The 22,649-nt window shown below is 36.5% G+C and overlaps 1 protein-coding gene and 1 long non-coding RNA gene across 4 annotated transcripts in view; one reads left to right on the top strand and one right to left on the bottom strand.

The window, feature by feature from the left end:
- Hgf (hepatocyte growth factor) overlaps positions 1–22,649 on the bottom strand; it is a 60,206-nt gene that overhangs the window by 25,631 nt on the left and 11,926 nt on the right. For both annotated transcript variants that reach the window (XM_051152082.1, XM_051152081.1), the window contains 4 exons: positions 21,471–21,585; positions 15,559–15,701; positions 11,522–11,642; positions 10,042–10,160 (listed from right to left, as the gene is read on the bottom strand). In XM_051152082.1, the coding sequence (XP_051008039.1) occupies positions 10,042–10,160; positions 11,522–11,642; positions 15,559–15,701; positions 21,471–21,585 (498 nt within the window). The remainder of the gene's footprint in view (positions 1–10,041; positions 10,161–11,521; positions 11,643–15,558; positions 15,702–21,470; positions 21,586–22,649) is intronic.
- Positions 1–22,649, top strand: part of LOC127194594 (uncharacterized) — a 137,168-nt gene that overhangs the window by 108,427 nt on the left and 6,092 nt on the right. The gene's annotated exons all lie outside the window — the stretch shown is intronic.

Raw genomic sequence — 22,649 nt, 5'->3', positions numbered from 1 at the left:
ATAGATGTCTCAGTTCAAAGACAAGTTGAAATCCACTTAGTAAGAAGATTGTTAAGATAAGTAAGATGACAATAACTCATAAGGAAATCAATATCTGGTAGATGCAAGGAGCAGTTGTAAGCAGTAACATAATAGAAAAACACAAGGAGCATACACATTTAAAACACCAACAAAACACACAATTTTCACATAAATAAGCACATTTTTAAGTTTCAGGAAAGCCTACATTATAAAAATTCTGACTCTACACATGCTGCCATCATTACAATCCCCTCTGGACCCTGGTTAGTTGGCTCTGTTTGTCTTCTTTTTTTTAAATTTATTTATTTATTAATTCATTCATATTACATCTCAATTGTTATCCCATCCCTTCTATCCTCCCATTCCTCCCTCCCTCCCACTTTCACCCTATTTCTCTCCCCTATGACTGTGACTGAAGGGGACCTCCTTCCCCTGTATATGTTCATAGGGTATCAAGTCTCTTCTTGGTAGCCTGCTATCCTTGCCCTGAGTGCCACCGGGCCTCCCCATCAAGGCGACATGGTCAAATATGGGGCACGAAAGTTCATGTGAAAGTCAGTCCCCACTCTTCATTCATCTGTAGAGAATGTCCTGTCCCTTGGTTAGATCTGGGTAGGGGTTCAATGTTTACTGCACGTATTGTCCTTGGTTGGCACTCTGTTTGTCTTCAGGTGGAACTCCTGCCACTTGTCCTTTTCTCTTCCCCCCTACTTTTACACAAGACTACCTACACATCACTCCATGTTTGACTGTGAGGCTAAGCATCTATCTGTTTCATATCCACTTCTCGGTGGAGACTTTCAGAGGACAACTCTGCTAGGCTCTGTCTGAAAGTTTAGCAGAGTATTGTTAATAGTGTCAGGAGTGGGTTCTCTACCATGGGATGGGTCTTGAGTTGGGCCAGACATTGCTTGAACATTATCTCAATTTCTGCTCTATCTGTTCTATCTTTATCCTTTCACAACTTTTAGACAGTGTGAATTTTGGGTAGAAGCTTTTGTGGGTACATGGATTGAACCTAGGCCCCCTACAATGGTGTAACGATGGGCAGCTCAGGCTTCATGTGGATCCCCTAGGAAGGGGAGTGAGGACTGACTCTGACATGGTCTCTGTTGCCAACTTTTTGATCACTTCCCCTTGGTGGACTCAGTCCAGATGTGACTTGTTGAGCTGGGGTGGATAGGAAGTGGGGGCTCCCCTTTACTGAGGAATAGGAGAAGGGATATAGGGAAGAGATGGGGAGGGTAGACTGGGAGGTGAGGAGGGATGGGACTATGACCAGGATGTAAAGTGAATAAAAAAGAAAAGAAAATGGCACAGTAAACATTTGAAAATTATCTGACTCTAATAAAATCAGAGAGAAAGAAAAAACAAAATTGGATAAATGTGGAAGTGGGAATATCAGGGAGGACTTTGGGAAGAGAAAAATATGCTAAAAATATATTGTTTATAAAAGTTAATTTAAACAAAGAAAATTAATTGTATAGTAATATTAGGAAATTACCTTATTAATGTTTTAGCGACTATAATGCCAGGGTCAAGCTGAAAGCCTCTGTTGCTAGAGTTAACTTTATCTCAGCTAAAGAAGTTTCCAACTAGAAATAATTAAAGAACTTTACATTTTTAAACAATTATAAAATATTCACCATTTAAACTATTAAGTTGACTGTTCATCTCGGCTTTCACTCACACATTTTTAAATATTTCTTTATTTTATATCATCATCATCATTATTCTTACCATAATTATTATCTGAGGTTTTTTTCCCAGCCACCCAAAGGGTAGAATTATAGACATAAACCACCATGTTCAGTACTTCAGGAGAATATTTTGAAGGTTTTGATAAAAAATTATTTTAGAGTGTTTTAAATATATTTTATTAATTTACATATCAGTTGTTATCCCATACCTTATATCCTCCCATTCCTCCCTCCCTCCCATTTCCCCTTACTCCCCTCCCCTATGACTGTGACTAAAGGAGACCTTATCCCACTGTGTATTTTTAAAAATTATTCTTTGATGAAAAATACAGTAGTATGTTAACAAAAAATGTTATGAGGGGCTAGGAAGATGGTTTAGCCAACAAAGTACCTTCCTCACACACTTGAGCAGTTGAGTTCAGACCTGGAGCACCCACAGAAAATCTGGGTCTTTCAATGGGTTCTATGACCCAAAATAGAGTGGATGGTTGGTGGAGGTGGGCAGAGACAGGCAAATCCGTAGCGACAGTTGGTTATGTGGTCTACCCAAATCAATAGGTTACAGGTTCAGAGATCCTGTCTCAAAAACTAAAATGTAGAATAACTGAGTGGGCCATATGATATCAGACTCTGGCCTCCACAACACAAGCATGTATACAGATATATTATATCTATATGTATAAACACACCCAAAGATATATTTTTTTCATATGTATATGTACTGATGAACTTATGCATTTCTCAAGACATGTATATATATATGCACATAATATTTTATTAGGCTTCATAAAGACACAAACTATGAAAATAATGATCATCTTTTTTACCTATTAATTTAATAAGCATCTGTAACTTTATAGAGTCTTAAATATCTTGGTTTTTAATTTTCTCATTTTATTTTATTGTAAATGTATCATAATTTTAACCACAAAGGAAAATACTCAATATTTTTGGTAAATACCAAATACAAGGTTAGTAAGTCTGTATTTATTTCACTTCACATTCAACTGCTAAAAGTGGCCTCATAAAAAACTACGTAATTCTGCAGTTACTATAATAAATAATTTGGATGAATGAAGATCTATTAGTACAACTACTTAGGGCAACTAAATGATTTTAATCAACAAGACAGTATGAGACTCTTTGAAGCTATTCAGTAAAATTATCTGATGAAGGATAAATAGTACCTATGATACATGATTTGTCCCTAGATCATTTAAGTGTGGTCTAAATGTCTGATGTCACTGCTCACTTACTTATTCTTCAAATAAAATAACTTATTTCAGAACTATTTCTGCTGCCTTACTGTATAAACAGCAAAACCTGGAGCAAAAGTAAAACTAATGTTTCATGATAATTGATTTGGAAAGGGCTGTCAAATGTTGGGAAAGGCATTCCTTTGTAATTAATCCTTTAGTGTGGGACTTGGATTGAGTAAGGTTTGAAAGAGGCTTTCCTGGACATTCTAAAAGTTAAGGAAGAACAGCATTGGAGCCAAGTATCTGCTGAAGCTGATCAGCTCAAGATAACACAACATAGTTTTGAAATACATCATCACCACACACACAAATACTTTTGCAAGTATGTCTATCAAGTTCACACTGAACATACCAGGAACTCTTTTGAGAGTTCCTCACAAATAAAATATCTTGCCAGGGGTGTCAGTGGTGGCCAGGCTTTGGAAACAGATGGAAAGATATATAAGTGCTCCTCTGTGGCCTAGGAGTGGAGGAATGTTCGTCATTGATGATTGACACAAACATTTCTGTTTGGAAATCATTAAGGAACACAATATTCAGTATTGAAATGTCCACTGTCTTGTTACAAAGCCATCAAACACAACGGGGGTTTCTTGAAGCATTTGTTCACCTTGTTGTCTTGAGTGCAGGATGATCAGGGTGCCAGAACATTGGAAGGCAGTTTGCAAGTTTGAATACATATCTTTAGATAAAGTGATAAAGAGGACTAATATATCTAACTCTAGGGCAAGCATCTTTTCCTAGCAGAAAGAAATCTCTAGAGACAGGTCAAAGCATGGTGGCATGCACCTGTAACTTAGCCTTTGACAGGCTGGGGAATGTCGTTCATAAGAACAAGGGCAGCTTGGAAGATATAATTTTTAAAAGATGCTATTTTAAACAAGTAAGTAATAAACAAATTTTATGAATGATCTGTGGAAATCTTGTATGAATTTTGCAGACAAACTTAATTTTAATGAATGTCTGTGAGTGGGAGCTAGAGTATAAGAGTCTTAAAGAGCCACACCCAGGGCTTAATAAGTGTTATACAGGCAAGAAAGCCCTTACATTCACAATAATTTCCCAAGTTACAATCCTTGCCAAAATAAATGATTTTTCCAACAGAGGTAAGAAGCCTGACATCCTCCCCATGATGTTTTCAGAGACCAGAAGAGAACAGCATGTAATTCAGAGGAATAGCAGATACCCTATTCTCACATGGGTGCTAAGGATACTGAGTCATGTCTCTACACTTGCTAAGTACATTCTTACCCTGATGCAGCTCCCTGGCCCTGTACTTCTAATATGTTTCCAATGGTGAAGAAGAAATTGCTTAGCAGGCCATTGGACAAACACCTGACTATCCCCTGGAGTTCATCCCACTTCATACCTTCCATAACAGAGCTACTGAAGGCAAGGAAACACCAGATTCGCCTCCTGATGGGCCCCAGAGACTTGAGTACAGTATATAAAACCTCACTCCAGTCAACAGTACTTGTGCTTCTTGGATCACAGAGGGCAGGATCAGACCCACTGTAAATTTAAAGAGCTTCTTGTTTTAAAGTTGACATGGGAAAGTAGTAAAGACCTCCAAACTACAAACCTCAAATTGCTTGCACGTTTGCTCTCCATGTGAAGCCAGTATTCGTACTGAAACATTTCCCTGGAGTTTGTCCAAGCCTTTTCTGGTACAAAATACACAGGGGACAAGGCATTCATGAAAGGTCTTCAATGCTATAGTATTATTTCTTAGAAGATGACTTGAAAAAGCCATCCAAGTGAAAGACTTTTCCCTTGAGGAGAGTATTGATAGTGTGATTTTTTTCCTGACTGAGAATATAATACAAATTGTATTTCTATGAGTCTTTACTTTGGCCTTGAACTTCCAATAAAACTCAGTGAAAAAGTCAGATTTCCTCTAAGAGGAAAAAAATGTCATAGTTTCTCAGCATCTCTGACTACACTGAAGTTTTAAACATAATGATACTCTCTTTTAAATGGGCTTATATCGACTTTTACCACAAGGAAGGCTTTTGTATTTGTTATTAATGGCTATTTTGTCATAACAAAGTGCCAAGTACTCAGTATTTTAAGCAATGGTGATTTATTACCTCACAGTGCTGGAGACTGGGAGTCCTAGACCAACGTCCTGGTCCACTGGGTCCTAATGAGGGCTCCTTTGGCTGGTAGATGGCTGGCTGCTTGCCTTGTCCTTGCATGAGAGAGGAGCACAAGAAGAACCTCTCTTCCTTTTGTTATAAGTCCATCATTCCCACTAGCTGTTGGCCCTTTCTTAGAACTCTACTTAGTGTTAAATCCCTTTTAAAATACATATGCCAAAATATAATGATGTGGGGATTTAAGGCTATAATATTTAAATTTAGGGATTGTACAGTTCAGTCTATCAAAATGCCTCAAATAGATGCCTGTGTTGGGAAAGAATTCTGGTCAAATAAAAGTCATCTATAAATTCAAAAATAAGAAAGAGAAGAAACAGAATAACAGAAGTGAGATAACCTAAGACCGGAGAAAAACATACTAAGCCAGTAAACAGCAAAAAACACATTAGCCCAGCAAATGCTGAAGCCTTTAAGTCTATGAGTGAGCTTAGGCCATGGTAGAAAAATGGGGAACAACACATTAGACCTCATTTATGTGGAAAGCAAGAATCATAGAAACAAATACAAAGAAACAAAAAAGAAAAGTGAAAAAGTTCCAAGTTTCTAAGAATCAACCTTAATTCATAAACAACTTTTTATTAGACTCCTACAATATCCAAGCACTCTGCTTAATGGGGCCTCCAGATATGAGTAGAGAAACAAACAAATAAAAATTAAAAATGAATTTAAAAAAGCACCTAAAAGATTCTGATCAGTTACGGACATGAAAAGCAATATCTATATGATATAAATATATAAAAAAGGACAGAAGAAGGTATTTAACTGGGCATTGTGGCACATGCCTTTGATCCCAGTTCTCAAGAGGCAGAGGCAAGCATATTTCAGTGAATTGAATAGTTGGGTCTACATAGAAAGTATTAAGGCAGCCAGGGCTACATAGTAAAATGATTCAAAAACAAATAAGTAGATAGATAGATAGATAGATAGATAGATAGATAGATAGATAGATAGATAGATATTTGACCAAGTCAAGGATAATTTAGAAGTGATAATGAAAATAGTACTTAATGGCATATACCTGTAACCTCAGCAGTTGGGCAGCAAAGGCAGAAGAATGCCCCACAATTAAGCCAGCTTGAACTATACAATAAGTTTTAGGCCAGCAAGAGCTACATAATGCCATCCTGCCTCAAAAAGAAAGAGGCAGAGGGGGCCTCCACATACGATTAGACAAACAGCTGTGGATGATGTATAAAACAGGAACTATGGAGCAGAGGAGGAGGAAGAAGAGGAAGAGGAGAAAAAGGAAAGAATAGCTACGGGCAAAAACGATGGCAAAGATAAAATTTACATGAGGTATGCCTTAGACAAGGTAGGAGAGAAAACAGTAGTGAAGGCAGAAGGAACCTTAAGGGGAAAAGAATTATCATGGAAATTCCAAATTCATGAGATAGCAGAAAGAAAATGAAAAAGTTCAAAATATGTACCTGGAACAGAAAGTAACAACTTCTAGAGAGAAAGATGGTATATTATAAGGTCACTCAGGACATTAAAAATGTGGAAGAAGAATTAAAGATGCTTTGCTTTATCTTTATTTGGTATCAAAGAAAACCCTCAATATGTCTCTCTCTCTCTCTCTCTCTCTCTCTCTCTCTCTCTCTCTCTCTCTCTCTCTCTCTCTCTCTCTCTCTCTCTCTCTCCTCTCTCTCTCTCTCTCTCTCTCTTCCTGCCCCCATATATATGTGTGTGTGTGTGTGTGTGTGTGTGTGTGTGTGTGTGTGTGTGTGTGTGTTACAGTTCAGCTCAAGGATGAAAAATGATGTCACCAGAATTTTGAAACGTCATTGGTTTTGTAGTGTGGTTTGAGGAAAATGGAAGAGGAAAACAGTGAATAGATTGATAACTCCTCTTAGAAGAGCTTTCATCCGAATACTGATGGTGAAAAATAATACTTTATGGCATAAAGGAGACAGTGAGGAGTAAAAATGGCCAATTAAAAAAATCCACATACAATTAGACAAACAGCTGTGGATGATGTATAAAACAGGAACTATGGAGCAGAGTTCTAGGGCTGGGATTATTCTAGGATTTTAGATTCTGAACTAGATAAATGGTTGTAGCAAGCATGCAAATAAGTATTTAAATCACAGAACAGACCCTACTGAAAGATTAATGAAGAAATTCAGAGAAAGATCTTGACAGTAGAAGTCTCCAGGTAGGTAAATCTCCTGGTGGTGAGAGATTGAGATCAACCAGACTGGGCAAGAGCTGTATTCTAATCCATGTTCTCCAAAGGACCAAAACTACATTCTGTGATCTAGCATATCACAAAGTCACCTTCAGGTATACCTAACATTCCTGAGAACCTTGGGGGCCTGCAGAATCAAACTATCTTCACAACCGTACTCTCAGATCATTTGTGCCCAAAGTAAATAAAAAGTGCTTGGTTACCTCCTATCAAGGGGGCACTAAAATATTTGAAACACACACACACACACACACACACACATACACACACACACACACAATACTACAATACCATAGAATTTCCTATTTCTGGAAACTATAGATATTCTTATTAAAACTACATGTATTACTATCCAATGTTTTTACTATTACTAATGAATTCACATGCTTTTAATTTCTAATGACACTCCCCAACATCATACAGAAAAGTGGATCTAGATGCAACTCATCTAATGTAGGCACTTCCTGTCCTTCCCACTAGATGCACACCTCTCACCTAAGCATCTTCATCCCATTTCTGACTCCTCCCAATGTGACATATATGCTTTACATTCTACCTCTTGAAGACTACTCACATCCATCTGCACTTTGTCTTCTCACTGTTTGTTCCTTTAATTTATACCCTATTTCTTCATAGCCTGTATTCTGTGTACTGTTTTGGGGTGTCTTTTATTTCTCATCTCATTATATTGCTCTGAAATAACTTCACATACTGAAATTGAATTGATAAATTTTCTATGATTATAGGAGACACACAGAAGTGCATGTGTGTACATATGTATATGAATTATGACATCTAGAAATAAGCAGTTATTAATAACCCACATTGATAAATGCCATAAGTGTGTAATGTGTTTTGTAATGTGTTTTTTTGTTTGTTTGATTGATTGGTTGGTTTTGTTTATTTCAGACTGGGTTTCACTGTGTAGCCTTGGCTGTCCTGGACTCACTTTGTAGACCAGGCTGGCCTTGAACTCACAGCAATCCATCAGCCTCTGCCTCCCTGAGTGCTGGGATTAAAGGTGTGCGCACCACCATGTCCAGCTTTAATATATTTTCAATATCTCTTTTTTTTATTGTCTTTATTGTTTTTAAACCTCAAGGCAATGTGTTATAGTAAAATTCCAGGTGGTATTAGATAATGTGCTTTTGTTCCAAAGAGTAGAAAAGGATAAAAATGAAAGCATCATTCTTCATTTCCTTTTACAAGCACATTTTTAAAAACCTTAGGATTTGGTTTAGAACCACAGGGGAGAGGATCCCTCAAGCTTCCCAGTGTACACACACCAGTCAAAGGGTGAGCATGCACATGAGTACGCATGTGAAGATGAGTTCGTGTGCTGTGAGTATGCATTCCTGGGTCAATGCACTGTGCATTCATGTGTGCATGTTTACTACGCCTTATTCCAGGAAAATGTTTTAATAATGCCTAGATCACAAACAATTGGTGTATTGTGTCTGAGTGATCTAAAAAGGTGGAAAGTTGAGTATGATTAAATAAGTCAATGGGTGGAACTAATCCAGTCTCAACAGAGTGACACTGTCATAGGAGTCATCTTAGATTTTAAAGGACAAAACAGATGACTCAATCTCCCTGGAACATTGAGTATTAGCTGAGATGCTTCCAGATTCTGTGACCAATTCACATATGCTGTGTCCCTTCTCTGTGTCCTTATGACTTGCCCAAACACTTTCTTTTATTAGTGGGTCTAAGAATTACAGTGACAATTCAGTACTCTGAATTGTCTGAATGTTGTAAGGCTTGCTCAGAAGACATTGCTCATCTAGGTGGTACAGGGAAAGCTCCAACTATCTATCCATGGCCACATGATATTGTCTTATGCTGGGCACAGGCACATGATTTTATATAAACCATTTCTTTGTATGCGTCTATACCAATACATAGCTTTAAACTACCAACCGATTTACAAGATTATTACATCTTCATAAATCTATGCAGTTCTACTGATCTTTAAGCATTTTAGATTCCAGTTGCAAAAATAAAAACTTTTGCCTTGTAAAACCATGTCTCTATCTAATTACTATTACATAATGTAACTCTAAAGAAGAGAAAAGAAGAAATGGGTTAGAATAAAAGAAAAACAGAGGACTACACTCACAAATTTAAAGCAATATGGCAAGTAAGAAGATGAGATATTTAGCTTGCATCCTTAGTATTTAGCTAAGGGCCATGTCCAAGGCAGGCCTGAGGGAGGGCATCGACCACTGGACATTAAAGATACCAGTAAACAGCTTCTATGAAGCATAGTTTTCCCCATTGTAGGCCTGTCATGATCCAAAAGAGGTTTGCTGTTCAATGACAGCTTAAGCGCCAACTCACAGAGAATAGGCAGAGAAAGCATCCAGGAGAAGTTGGAGAGCTTTATACTTGTATACATATTCCCTGATTATGGGCTTTTTAAATTTTTCTTGGTATCATTAAACTGCAAGTATTTACCACCATATTTACATCATACCACCATATATAAACAAACATGTTTATATGTGTACGCTTATGCATGTATCCCTTTTAAAACAATTGCTATATGAAAATTGCAAGGGTTGGGTAGGATGACACAACACAGTCTGAAAATGTTAAAACTGAGGCATGCTAAGATAGCAAATAAAATAGTTGTTAACCTATCTCCCTAATAACTGCTGCTTAGATCCAGTCTGTTAGAGGAAAAGGAAGCAATAAATTTGACCCTAGCTTACCGCACATTTTAATTGCACAATACTCCCAAGGGGTGTCAGGGTCAAGAGTGTAGCACCATGGCCTCGGCTTGCCATCAGGATTGCGGCAATAATTATCATCAAAGCCTTTGTCGGGATATCTGCAAACCACACCAAGAAAAGTGTCACGTAAATCTGCCTAGAAATACCACACAGCCCTCAAGTCACAGAATAGTTTTCCACTTAGCTTGGATGCTAGAGTTAGGAAAAGAACAAGTTTCCTTCCTTTCTGTTTTATAGAGCCTGCAAGTCACCAACCATCCAATTTAACACACACATTCCATTAATGATACAATATCATCCTCTTTGTTAATAAGTTAGGTCCATTTGGAGCTTGTCTCCCAATTAGGACCTCCAACTGCATCTCTTTTTCATAGAGTCCAATTAAATACAAATTCCACAAACATGACCTTGTGTAGAGTGCTCATTAAGGAAGCAGCTTCTTTTCTAGGGCAGGCTTAAACTTCAGACTGAAGTCCGGTTTCAATAGCTTTGCTACTAATGACAGTTCAGTGCTCGAAATGGAGCCTTGCTAGGTCATGCCCTCACCTCCACTGGAGCAAGAGACGAACTCCATCACACCACTTTCTCCACATCCCACCTCTCTTTAAATTAGCAGCGTCCTGAACTGGTGATTTGAATTTAATTGCTACCATATACTTTCTGTTCTTACTTAAAAGAAATAACATACACTAAAAAAAAGTTTTCATTCCATTTACAATAACAAAATGAAAAAATAAACAAAAATAAATAAAAATTTCAAAGCAATTTACAGCAATTCCCAAAAGAAGATAGAAATAGATTAATATTTGCATTTTAATTCTTTATTATAAAATTAATTACACTTTGCTTTCTTTTCTCAACTCAAAATTTTGACATGAAATGAATGTTTGCGTTAGAAATGTTAAAGTACATAAGGATAAAATATCCAAGTTATTTTTTGTGTCCTCTTTCTATTTATTACAGACATGAATGATGTTAAGGGATTTGACATGGATCCTAAGTACTCGAGGTTGCATTTAGCTCCGCTACCTGCAGGGAGGCTGGCCCTACCAAAGCAGCTATTTTTTTTTATAGCCACATCAGACTGCTTTTTGTTTTGTCTGGTTTAGTTTCTGTCTGTTTACTGCTATGGGAAACAAGAGGAGACTTCCACTACTGTCTCCATTCTGCACCTCATGCCAGGTTTGCTCAAAATCTTTCTAACTTAAGCAACTCAATTGAAAGTGAAGCTACTGTTCTCAAATGTTTGCTCGTGAATCCAATCAGTCCAAGTATACTTTCTGCAGAGCTAAAGCCTCCAGCAGCTGTGGCAGAAGCCACCATAGGAAGGCTAATTCCAACGTATCTGCCTGCGTCCCAGAAGGAAAGCACAGAAGTTGTTTCGTGGTGGTGTATTACAGCATGAACAGCAGTTTGTAAGGAGAAGGATTAATGGCATCAAAATCTGTTGAGATGGTACCTTTCTGGCAAGAATTTGTGCCGGTGAGGTGTCTGTTGATCCCAGCGCTGACAAGTCTTGCCTGATTCTGTGTGATCCATAGGACCTCGATAACTTTCGCCATTGCAGGTCATGCATTCAACTAATAAAATTAAAGTATGCTGTGTTAATTGTTTCTGGTAGTAAAACCAATAGCATTAAAGAACAATAAACCAATCAGTTATTTTTACAAAATCAAACAGCTGTACATCTTAATTTTAAATTGGGATCTTATGCCCATAAATAGCACTATAAAATAATACCTCTGGGATGTATCATGTAATTTAAATATTTTTAAGTTTGTTTCATAGAGATTTAGCATAAGGACATAATGCTGCCTAATTTTCAATAATTATGCAAAACTACATCAAAACTGGACAAATAAGAGACAACTGCAAATTACTCCCGAGTTAGCTATTATTCAAGATCTCAATGTCTGTATCATAAGCAGAATAGTAATTCTTTTTCAGCTTACCCTCTAAACATATACAAGATCTGATGACACCAACAGAGTGCAGAGTACATTACTACAGTCCATTAAAAATTAATATACTTAAGAGACCAATCAGACAATTGGTCTGCTGCAAGTTAAATAACACAAAGCTTTTATAGATAATCATATAATCACAGCTCCCTTCTGTTAGTAAACGTTCATGCTGAGTAGCTGGGCAAGCTAGCGTTCTTACCTACCTTAGGACAGAAGATGACCTGCTACTGAACTCCGCGCACCCACTCTTTAAAAAAATGTATAAGCTGATCTAATTATGCAGGATCATACTGACGGCTCTGCGGGTTAATTAATTGTTCACCTCTGGCTGGTCTCAAGTCACACTGAAAACTGAGTCACATCAACTAGCTGCAAATGAGATTTCTCAAACAGAAGGTTGATTTGTAGCACAGCAAGCATCCTGGAATAAATCATTGCTTGGCTCGCCTATGAATCCGGCCAACTTCCCCACACACATCATTTGTATCTTGTGAGCATTGATCACCTAACCTTAGCTGAAGTGAGGAAAGATATTCATGTTAAAATTAATTTATCCACTGGATTCTTGCCTAATAAATATTGGGAGTGTCTTGGTCTGTGGCATTAGAGTGATCTCTTCTTTTGAAATGTTTACATTTATAACACAACAGGACATTAACTATTAACTATCTGGAATATATGACCCACGTATTGGATTGGCCCATCTACTTTCTTTTCATATGGGAAAATTTATGAAATAAGATAAGGTACCAGTTCAGCGCCTTTCATGTGATATGACGATTGCCCAGGATATGACCAATAGGCACCTAAACTGTAAAGGAGGTTGGTGTGAAAGCTCAGAAAGAAAGGAGATCAGTTTAACCGCAGTCAGTTCCACACTGAAATGTTCCACATGGGCTATGTCTCATCACAGTTCAGCTTTCCATTTGAATGAAACAAATTTATTTAGTTATCCCCATTTTTAAAAGGATATAAGGTTTGATGTTTTCCACGAAAACACTGCAACACTTATTATTGTTGCTTGCTCCTTTGTATTCAGTGACAAAGTGAATTACCCAAGTTCAGTTTCACATAACAAATAAGCCTCCAAATATACAATTTCCATTGTAATGTACTACTCGTAACTGGTTTTTTACAGTTTGTAATAGTATATCTGCTAATAAAATTGAATATAATTATTTTCTGGGAAGCATTACTATGGAAATTATTTTAAAATATTGTCAGACTTAAATTTTTAACAGCATTAGGAAAAATTATTACATGGATGAAATTATTGACTACATAACATGACTACTTTCTAGAACAAATACGGTACATCAATCTGCCTCCACATTTAATGTGCATACATGTCACCTTTGGATATCCTTAATATTCAGATCCTTGTTAAGCAGATCTGGCTAGGTTAATCAGTAATAAGGTCCCAGAAGATATGGATGTTGTTGGCCCCAGGGCCTCACTGTGTGATGTATTCTAAACTTCTAAGCGTATGAGGTAATAGTTTTTAGGAGACTAATTTCCTTGTCTTTAAAATCTAAGTAACAGTTGATAAAATATACAGAAACAATATGCAATAAATGTGGTATAATGTGATAAAAGTACATTAACTATAAGTTAGCAAAAAAAAAAAAAAGTTAGGTTTTAGAAGGCAAAACCATTGTTGTTGCTGTAGAAAATGAACAGGTCTTCTGTGAGGCCTTTTTCGCTCAAATGTAAAAATCTCACTGTTCAACTCATGATGCCTAGAATGTGTTTAACCCATTGCGCACGTGTTCAGTCACTTCTCTTAAAGGCTTATTCTATTGTAAGGTCTCTGTGTTTGTCTGCAACCTTTAACAACATGGTGACCAACAGTTTCAAGTGTTTTTCACACAAGTGAATGAGATTCTTCCCTATAAGATGTCCATGGCCTCAAATTATTGAGGAACAACATGCCCCTAAGGATACCTAAGAATTGGACTGTTTTAAAGTACTTTTTTCCCTAGAACTTTAAAAAAAAATCCCCTCTGAGAATAAATGTCAATGTATTTCATAAGAAAGGAGGGGGGTTGAAATTCACATCCCAATAAGAACAAGGAAGGTAATGCAACAGTTAGGCTAAGCACTATGAACAAACTACCTGCCCTCCAAACACTTTCTCAGACCCAACAAAACCAACAAATCAAACTCGCCAGTGATTCTCAGTCTCAGAAAATCATGACAGTGGAGACTTCCTAGGAGTAAAGGGTTTATTTTCTTCCATGTGTAATTTAGAGACAAATACAAATTACAGACTTATTCATACAAAACAGACTTATTCATAATGTTATCACAGATAAGTTTATTATTTTTAAAAGTAAATAAAACAATGAAGGTGTTGGAGCGAACAGAATATGACATGTAATGTAAAGTAAGAATTTACAGAGACACACTGTCTGTAGCACATTGAGGTCAAGGATTTTAACGTAATTAATCACAAACATGTTTACCTTCTCCATGACAATTAGCTAACAATTCCTTTACTTGTTAGGTGATTAATAGAAACATAATATGAAATGGATATTCATGGAAGATATTCATAAACAGGTATGATACCCAACTATAAAAACGGACAGCATTCCAGAAGCCTCTCCCCTTCCCCAAGTACTTCAAAATCTTAATCAATCTGAAAATGATTTAATCTGTGTTTCATCTGGGTTTGTAAAATCATAGGGATTTTGACAGAATTAAAGAAGAAAATTCAGTTTAATCTATAGGCAAATATCTGAAAAAATTCAACCATACACAATGCTGAAATGGCCATTCTACCACCATCTTGGCTTAGGTGCTGGCCTTCTGAGCAATTCGAGATACAATTTTTAATCTCCTCAGACACTATTCTGAATGGCACTGAGTACCAGTTATGTCTCACATTTGGTTGCATTCACATTTGACAGAAATCACATGGAAATATTCAGTTTCAGTGAGCCCTGGCATTTCACATCTTGACTCTACACAACCTGCACTGAGATACATCAGAGTAGTTTTAAGCACATTTCTTCAGAAGCAGGTTCTGGATGAATAGCACCAGAACAATTAATAATAAGCATATTTTTAATCACGGTCAGTGGTTCCTCACATTGCAGTGACCCCAGACTGTGAAATTATTCTTGTAGCTACATTATAATTGCAATTTTGCCACAGTCATGAATTTTAGTGCAAAGAGTTGATACTCAGGATTTATGATATGTGACCCCAAAGGTTGACCTAGATCGTAGGTCCTCTCTGGTGGTCTATGAGGATAGAATTAGAGGTAGGCAAGTGAACAGGTAAATGCCCACAGTTCCTTTCCCAGAACAGTGTCCTCCCTCCTGCCATTGAAATTCACATTGTTAACTGTCTTTTGTTATCTTGCAAGAATCTGCTGACCACAGGTTTGTTGACACATTGTGCGAGAACGCTCCCATATCTATCTATACTTGCACTTGAATGAGCCATATATTCATTGCAGCCTTTAATATGAGTTACAGTTCTACATGTGGGGGCAGCACCCCGTGATACATTCAGGTTCATTTACCTTCTGAACACTGGGGAATGTCACAGACTTCGTAGCGTACCTCTGGATTGCTTGTGAAGCACCAGGGTCCCCCATCTTCGCCTCGAGGATTTCGACAGTAGTTTTCCTGTAGGTCTTTACCACGATAGCTCGAAGGCAAAAAGCTAGTTTTAAAATGATAATCATCACAGGGTAAGAACATGCAACTTTAGTGTTGGGCTATTATCAGTTACTAGGTACATTTTTCTCAAAAGTAGAGAAACTTGTCTACCTTATGTGACTTTGTATATTTGCCATTTCCAATATTCTTAAAAATATTTGAATTTTATTAAAATTTACCTAAAAAATTCTGGATCTCACATCAAATTAATAATTACTAGCCCATGAATTTCCTCAAGCCCAAATATCCTGAAATATAACTGTGTTTTATAAAATACAACTTCAAAACACCAATCACAGTTAACAAATGATCAGACAAGGCCATTTAGGAAAAACTGAACCAACTCCATCTGCAGTTGACTCTCCAGATCTCACCTATAAGCTGCAGATCCAGGGTCATTATCTATCTCCTTATCTGCTTATATACCACTTTCTTCATGAGGACTCCCTCTCCTTCTCCTTCTCCCTCTGCCCCTCCTTCCCTCCCTCCCTCCCTCCTTCGCCCTCTCCCTCCTTTCCTCTCCTTCTCCCTGCCTCCCTCTCCCACCCTCCCTCTCCCTCTCCCTCCTTCCATTGTGCCCCTCCTCACACTCAGGCACACACACACTTTTGTTTCTTCACAATTGCCAAAATATTGTTGACATAGCATAAACCAATAATACAGGATCAACATAAGGCTGGGTACCACTTTTAACTCCTATTCATGCCAACTGCGAAGCCCCAGCACATACTTTAACCCCTCCAAACTATTAGCTTACTCATTCCCTAAGAAAACCCAAACCTTGATAATGATACAGACTTTTTAACGGTAATTTATAGAAGTTCCAGGAGATGACGAGTAGTTGACACTTAACAAATTTCAACCATATTCACTACAATTAATACCCATTGTCACTGTCATAAGAAGTAATCAAATGGCTTGTTGTCTTCAAATTTTTTTAAATGATGGCTGAGACTAAGGCTTGGCGTTCTTAGTTTTGGGCCACAAGTGAGTGTCATTGAGTGTAATAACTGCACCTGAAACTTCTAAAGATTCTTGGCATTCTGTGACCCAGAAATATCTTCCAACAAGAGAAAAGGAGAAAACCTTTTATGTTTGTAATGCGTATGGTATTGGATCCTATATTTGCCTGCTACAAAGCATCCTAAGATAGAAAATCCCTCCGTAAGCAATATAAGTAAAAAATTTCCCAACTCAATCACATGTTTAGTAGTTAACTGGGCTTTTGCTGAAAGCTATTTTTACATTTATTGGCCTCAGATTTCTGCATGAATACAAAGATTAAAATTTTAAGTCTCTCAGTACATATGATTGAAATGTCTTTTCTATTCAATGTCATTCTAATTGAGAAATGGATATGCTAATTATCCTGAGCTGGTCATACACATCATCAAAATATAACATGCTATAGTTGAAGTTATTATATACTAATCAAAAAGGAGGATGTAGGGAAAAATCTTTTTTAAAAAATAAAGTTATTCAACTACAGAATAAACACTAGCATGCATTATACTCCAAGCAACATTTTACAAGGTAAAGCTTCTGTCTGACATGTCCCCTGGAGCGGGAGGCCTGGTGGCACTCAGAGGAAGGACAGCAGGTTACCAAGAAGAGACTTGATACCCTATGAGCATATACAGGGGGAGGAAATCCCCCTCATACACAGTCATAGGGGAGGGGAATAAGGGGAAAATGGGAGGGAGGGAAGAATGGAAGGATACAAGGGATGGGATAACCATTGAGATGTAACAAGAATAAATTAATAAAAAATTTTTTAAAAAAGCTTCTGTCTGAGCATGAAGGAACACCAGACTCAGGCTTTCCAAAGACAGAAGTCAGTGACCAAAATAAATACTCCGTTCTAAGAAATTACAAAATATGTGCAAGGAGCCACACCAACATTATAAGAATCAAGCAACTGCAAGGTTTATTTCTATAAAGTATTTATATCTTTACTTCCCCAGCATTTTAAATATAGGAAATGGAAATAAAACATTAGATCATGTGAGTGACAGATGCTACAATGTAATTAAACACAATTATAATTTCTAAAACCTTAACGAGAATTGATTTTCAAAAAGTAAGACATTTGTCTTTTCTTAGTTGTGGCATTATCACTCTAGAATTTTGTGTCTATGTCTTATATATTTTCATTTTGTTTACACTTCTTCAAAAGTTCATAGTAAACTAGTAGCAAAATATTTCTCTACCAGAAATATAACTGTCATTTGCTTTATGTATTTGATAAAGTAACTCATCAACCAAATGTATTTAAGAAAACTCTATTGTAACTATATTAGGAACAAGTGGTGGTAATATTAGCTATTAGTAATCCGATGATTATTATGTCCTTATCATCTGGGCATGAAGGTCCCCTGACAATTATTTATCTAGTTTCAGGTTCTTCAAAGAAGCAACATTTTACTTAACACACTAGATTTCAGAGACTGAGGCTGCATGCACCAGGCCTGCATGGATCAGATTAGGTCCTCCTCATGTATAGTATGGCTCCCACTTCTGTGTTTTTATGGGATTCCCTAGTGAACCAACGTGTGAGTCTTTGGTTCTTGTGCCTTCTGTTGGCATCTGTTCCTTCTTTTTGTTTTCCCTGTCCAACTCCGATGTGGTAGTTTTTGTCTTATTATAATTTATTTTGTTATATTTATTATTATCTCCTAGAAGCCTGCTTGTTTTCCAATGAGAGACAAAGAGGGTGTGGATCCAGCTAGGAGAGGTGGTAGGGAGCAGCTGGGAGAACCAGGAAACAATAATCAAGGCATGATGTGTGAGGAAAAAAATTGTTTTTAAAAAAGGGAAAACGTTTGAAGTTATAAAATAAAAATACCCAGTAAAACAAAACAAAAAAAAAAAAAAAAAAAACCAAAAAAGTAAGAAAATAACTACATAGAACAGGTTCAATATATTCTTATTCAGTATCTATAGTTTCAGAAGATTATTGTTCCAGAGAGATCAAGGATAGGAGGTGGAGCATCGAGGTTATTTGTAGAGCCAAAAATTTTTTTTAAATTAAAAAGCCATAAAGAAGAAGTGGTGGGGATTTTGTTTGCTTGTTTGTTTGTTTTGCCTTTTTTTTTTTTTAAAGAAAAATACAAATAGAAAGAAACAGAGAGAAGTAGAAATTTAAATTAAGGATGACCAAAAGAAGAAAAAATTCCCACTGGAGTTGAAATCAAGAAATGAAGAGATGTGCTTGTTCTTATAATTATGAATCAGTTTACATCAAATCCCTCCTTAGGACAAGGAGGTTAAAGAGTTTCTCATTTCTTTATCTGGTGTTTTTTACCTTTCCCGGCAAACCAGCTGTCTTTCTTTTGTATCATAAGGTATTCTCTCTGATTACCTTGAAAATCCCACCCTTGGCCAGAGCACAAAGCCTCACCCACTCTTTCACTTGTAGGTGTTCATTAGACAAATGTTTATGAGCACTTCTTACCCAAAAGGCCTATGCCAGCCCGTGGGGCCTATACTGCGCTTCTATTCACATAGATACTATTTTTATCTCTGTCCTTGCTGTTAGCAAAGTTTGGGAGAGATAAGTGAAGAAATACTTAAAACTGGGTTATGTCCAAATATACTCTAAACCATAAACTAGGTCTTCTGGGTGCTAGCCTCCTCTTTCTCTCGCTCTTTCTTTTAATATAAACTGTGTTCATAGGAAATGTGATCTGTTCCATCATCTGCTTCATTAATGAATGCTAAGAACCTGGTGAAGGGTATAGATGTAGATATCAGGTCACCTGATTTTCTGTTAAGCTTTATACTAATTTCAACATCTATCATCATCTTTCCATTAAGCCATTTGTAAAATATTTTGGTTTAGAAAGTGAACAATAAATCACTCTGCTATACAAAAACATATTTCTTTTTCCATTGCCCATAAAATTTGTCTTTAGTTAACACCTAATTTGAAAGTGTTAAGCTATCATGAAGACATACCAATAAAACTGTTAGTTGGTGAAAATTAAATATTTCCCTCATTAAATAAAAAGGATTTGAATAATATGCAAGATACCCTCAAATGTATACTTGTAAATCACAAGATTTAGAAGTTCCTTGGCAAAATGTCTGATTGGATAGGAAAGCCAGTTCCCAGGGAGATCTATTTCACATTTACTCCTCGAAAAAAGAATAACAGTCATAGAGAATTTGGGTTGAAATAAAACCTCTTATAGGGAGCCTAGCACACTCTCCTGGTCTAAGGTAGGATTGATTATGATGGTACTCCTTTGTTTGTGAAAAAATCAGGTTTAACTATGCAACCAATGGGTTTTCTTCAGTATGCAAACCCCTAAGGAAGACAAAACTAATTGCATTATTTCTTTCTAACCTAGTGGTAATTCTGTTTCAGAGGTATTCCTTGATAACTGTTGTGATAATTTGGAAAATGTGTTGTTTCCTATTACTGAAATACTACAGAACTGATCAATTTGAACAGTCACTAGCTAGTGTTTATAAGGCAATGCCCAAAGCTTTGGTTATAGCATGGAACAAATGAACTTTTACTTTATAATCAGTTGGTTAACTCATATCTACTTCCTAAAATAAAATTAATCACCTTGCAAATGTATGCTTTTTTAAAATGAGGAAGAAACGAACATCGTATTTCACTATTGCAGCTAAGTCACAGCACGTCTACTTTGGATAGACCCAGGGCCGCATGCTGGAGGGTCGCTGTGCATACTGGATACAATGTGAAACTCCCAGGACTCATACCTTGGTAACTCCATTTACCTTCTCCGTAAAAAACCTGAAAACACTAAGGTTGTTTGTGAAAATGCTGTTTCTTTAGGCTACATTTGCACTGCATGACTAAGAACAGAAAACAATTCACTTTGCTATTTGTCCAAGGAATATATGAAATAGTCCAGTTAACAAGCTGTCTACTGGGAATGTGGGCATGGTAAACTAACACTTGTACTGAAGTGTCTGTCCAGGGAGAGGTGTTTTAAACTATTTGATTCTTACTGAAATTATTTGTGAAATAGGTCTGAAGATCGTGGAGCCATTAAGTCCTCAAGTGCCTATAAAAGGTTTATGTTTTTCCTCCATAAGGATTGAAACCTCATATGCCTATGACAGTTATCTCTTTTTGACCCTCAAATACTATTCTTTTGCTATAGTCAATAAAGTTCTCTTCAGTGTAAATATTTAGTGTTCAAGAAAAAAAAAATGTAAAAAAAAAAAGAAAATGTTTTCCAGGGCTTTAGGCAACAGATGACATAAAGATGAAGAAGCTAGTGAACCTGAGGTAAAGGCACTTTGAGGAGTGGATCTCAGCTTTATTGGCACTTTAGAATAGATCCTAGAATCTCCTGGAGCCTTATTCTCACTCCTATGCTGGAAGCTCTAATTAAACTGGTCTGTTTGTACCTTGGGTAGTAACACTTTGAAAGGTTTGCAGTGGGTCATTTTTAACATGCAGCCAAAGCTGAGATTTCCCAAAGTGTAAGCACACCCGTTGTAGATCACAGGTCCAAATCATGGCTTCTCCATGAATCCAGGGTAGTCTCTCACAGTTTATAAACAGAGAAAATCCTTTCCAATAACATCAACAAATTGAGACACTGAAGTAAAGCAAAAAAAAAAAAAAAAAAAAAGTCCCGCACATTTAAATAATACACATTTACATCGTTGTATACTAATTAAGCTTTGGCCTTGCCCAGCCCAGCAGCTGCTGACAGGAGGATGACTGAACAACTGTTCACATGCAGACAGGGGAGGGTGCTCCCTCTTTTCTTCATGCTGTTCTTACCTGTGCTCATGGGGGATCATGGAATTCCAATGCTGACACTTGATGCCACTCTTAGTGATGGAGACCGTCCCTTTGTAGCTGCCTCCTTTACCAATGATGCAATTCCTAATATAGTCTATTGAATAGCATAGATGGAAACAAATGTTAGAACTACATGAAACACATGCTGCACTTACTGGAGAGAAAAAAAATAAGAATCCACATAAGCCTGAAAGTCATTAATGCATGTAATGAAAGTTCTTGCCTAAAGCTTCCACTAGTATTTTTAACATAACACGTTTCAGAATAATACAAAACAAACAAGTCAAATAGGCATTAATTTTAATTTTGAGCATATAATACAGGCTAACTACAGATTATTCTTTATCTTTCTTTTGGAGTAGTTTTCATATTCAAATGGTTAGGACACTGTGATTTGATTGAATAAATAGACAAAATATTAAGAACAAAACAAGTGACATATGAAATAAAATGTAAGAAAATAAAATTGATTTATCTAGCTCAGTAAAAATTGTACAGGTTTGTTTTGTCTTGTTTTATCCTCTCTCTGTGTTCCTTTCTCCTTCCCTGTGTGTGTATTTTTATGACATACTACATTTAGTTAATTATTATCTCCCTTATTTTGCTAACATTTCAACTTCTAATTTAGAGAGGTGAGTTCTAAACAGGGAATATTAGTTATCAGACAATTTGGATGTACACCTAGCCAACTAGGGAAAGACTGAATAAAAAATGACTGTTCAATCAATAATTAAATTTCAGATATGCAAAATTATTGGTATATGTAAAAATTGATTTATTTTCTACTATTAACTTTTATTTAAATATCCATTCCATCAATAATAAAGGTGTCTGTATTTGTCATCTATATTCTAATTCAATAGGACACAATAGATTTTTTTGTAAAAAAATAAAAAAGGATTAGTTTCATACATTCCACTCATAATTATTTTAGGTGATGACAAAACAAACCCAAACAATTTTTACTGAGCTAGATAAATCAGTTTTATTTTCTTCCATTTTATTTCATATATCACTTATTTTGTTCTTAATATTTTAAGTCCATTTATTCAGTAAGATGTATATTTAATATTCTATAATTATCCCATTGGTAATTTTTGCTTTTAAACTGCAAAAATACTTTATATACCATATCATATATAATATGATACCACATGA

The sequence above is a fragment of the Acomys russatus genome, chromosome 10 (genome assembly GCF_903995435.1).
Source record: "Acomys russatus chromosome 10, mAcoRus1.1, whole genome shotgun sequence".
Classification (NCBI taxonomy): Eukaryota; Metazoa; Chordata; class Mammalia; order Rodentia; family Muridae; genus Acomys; species Acomys russatus.
This window is presented reverse-complemented; position numbering and strand designations above follow the sequence as displayed.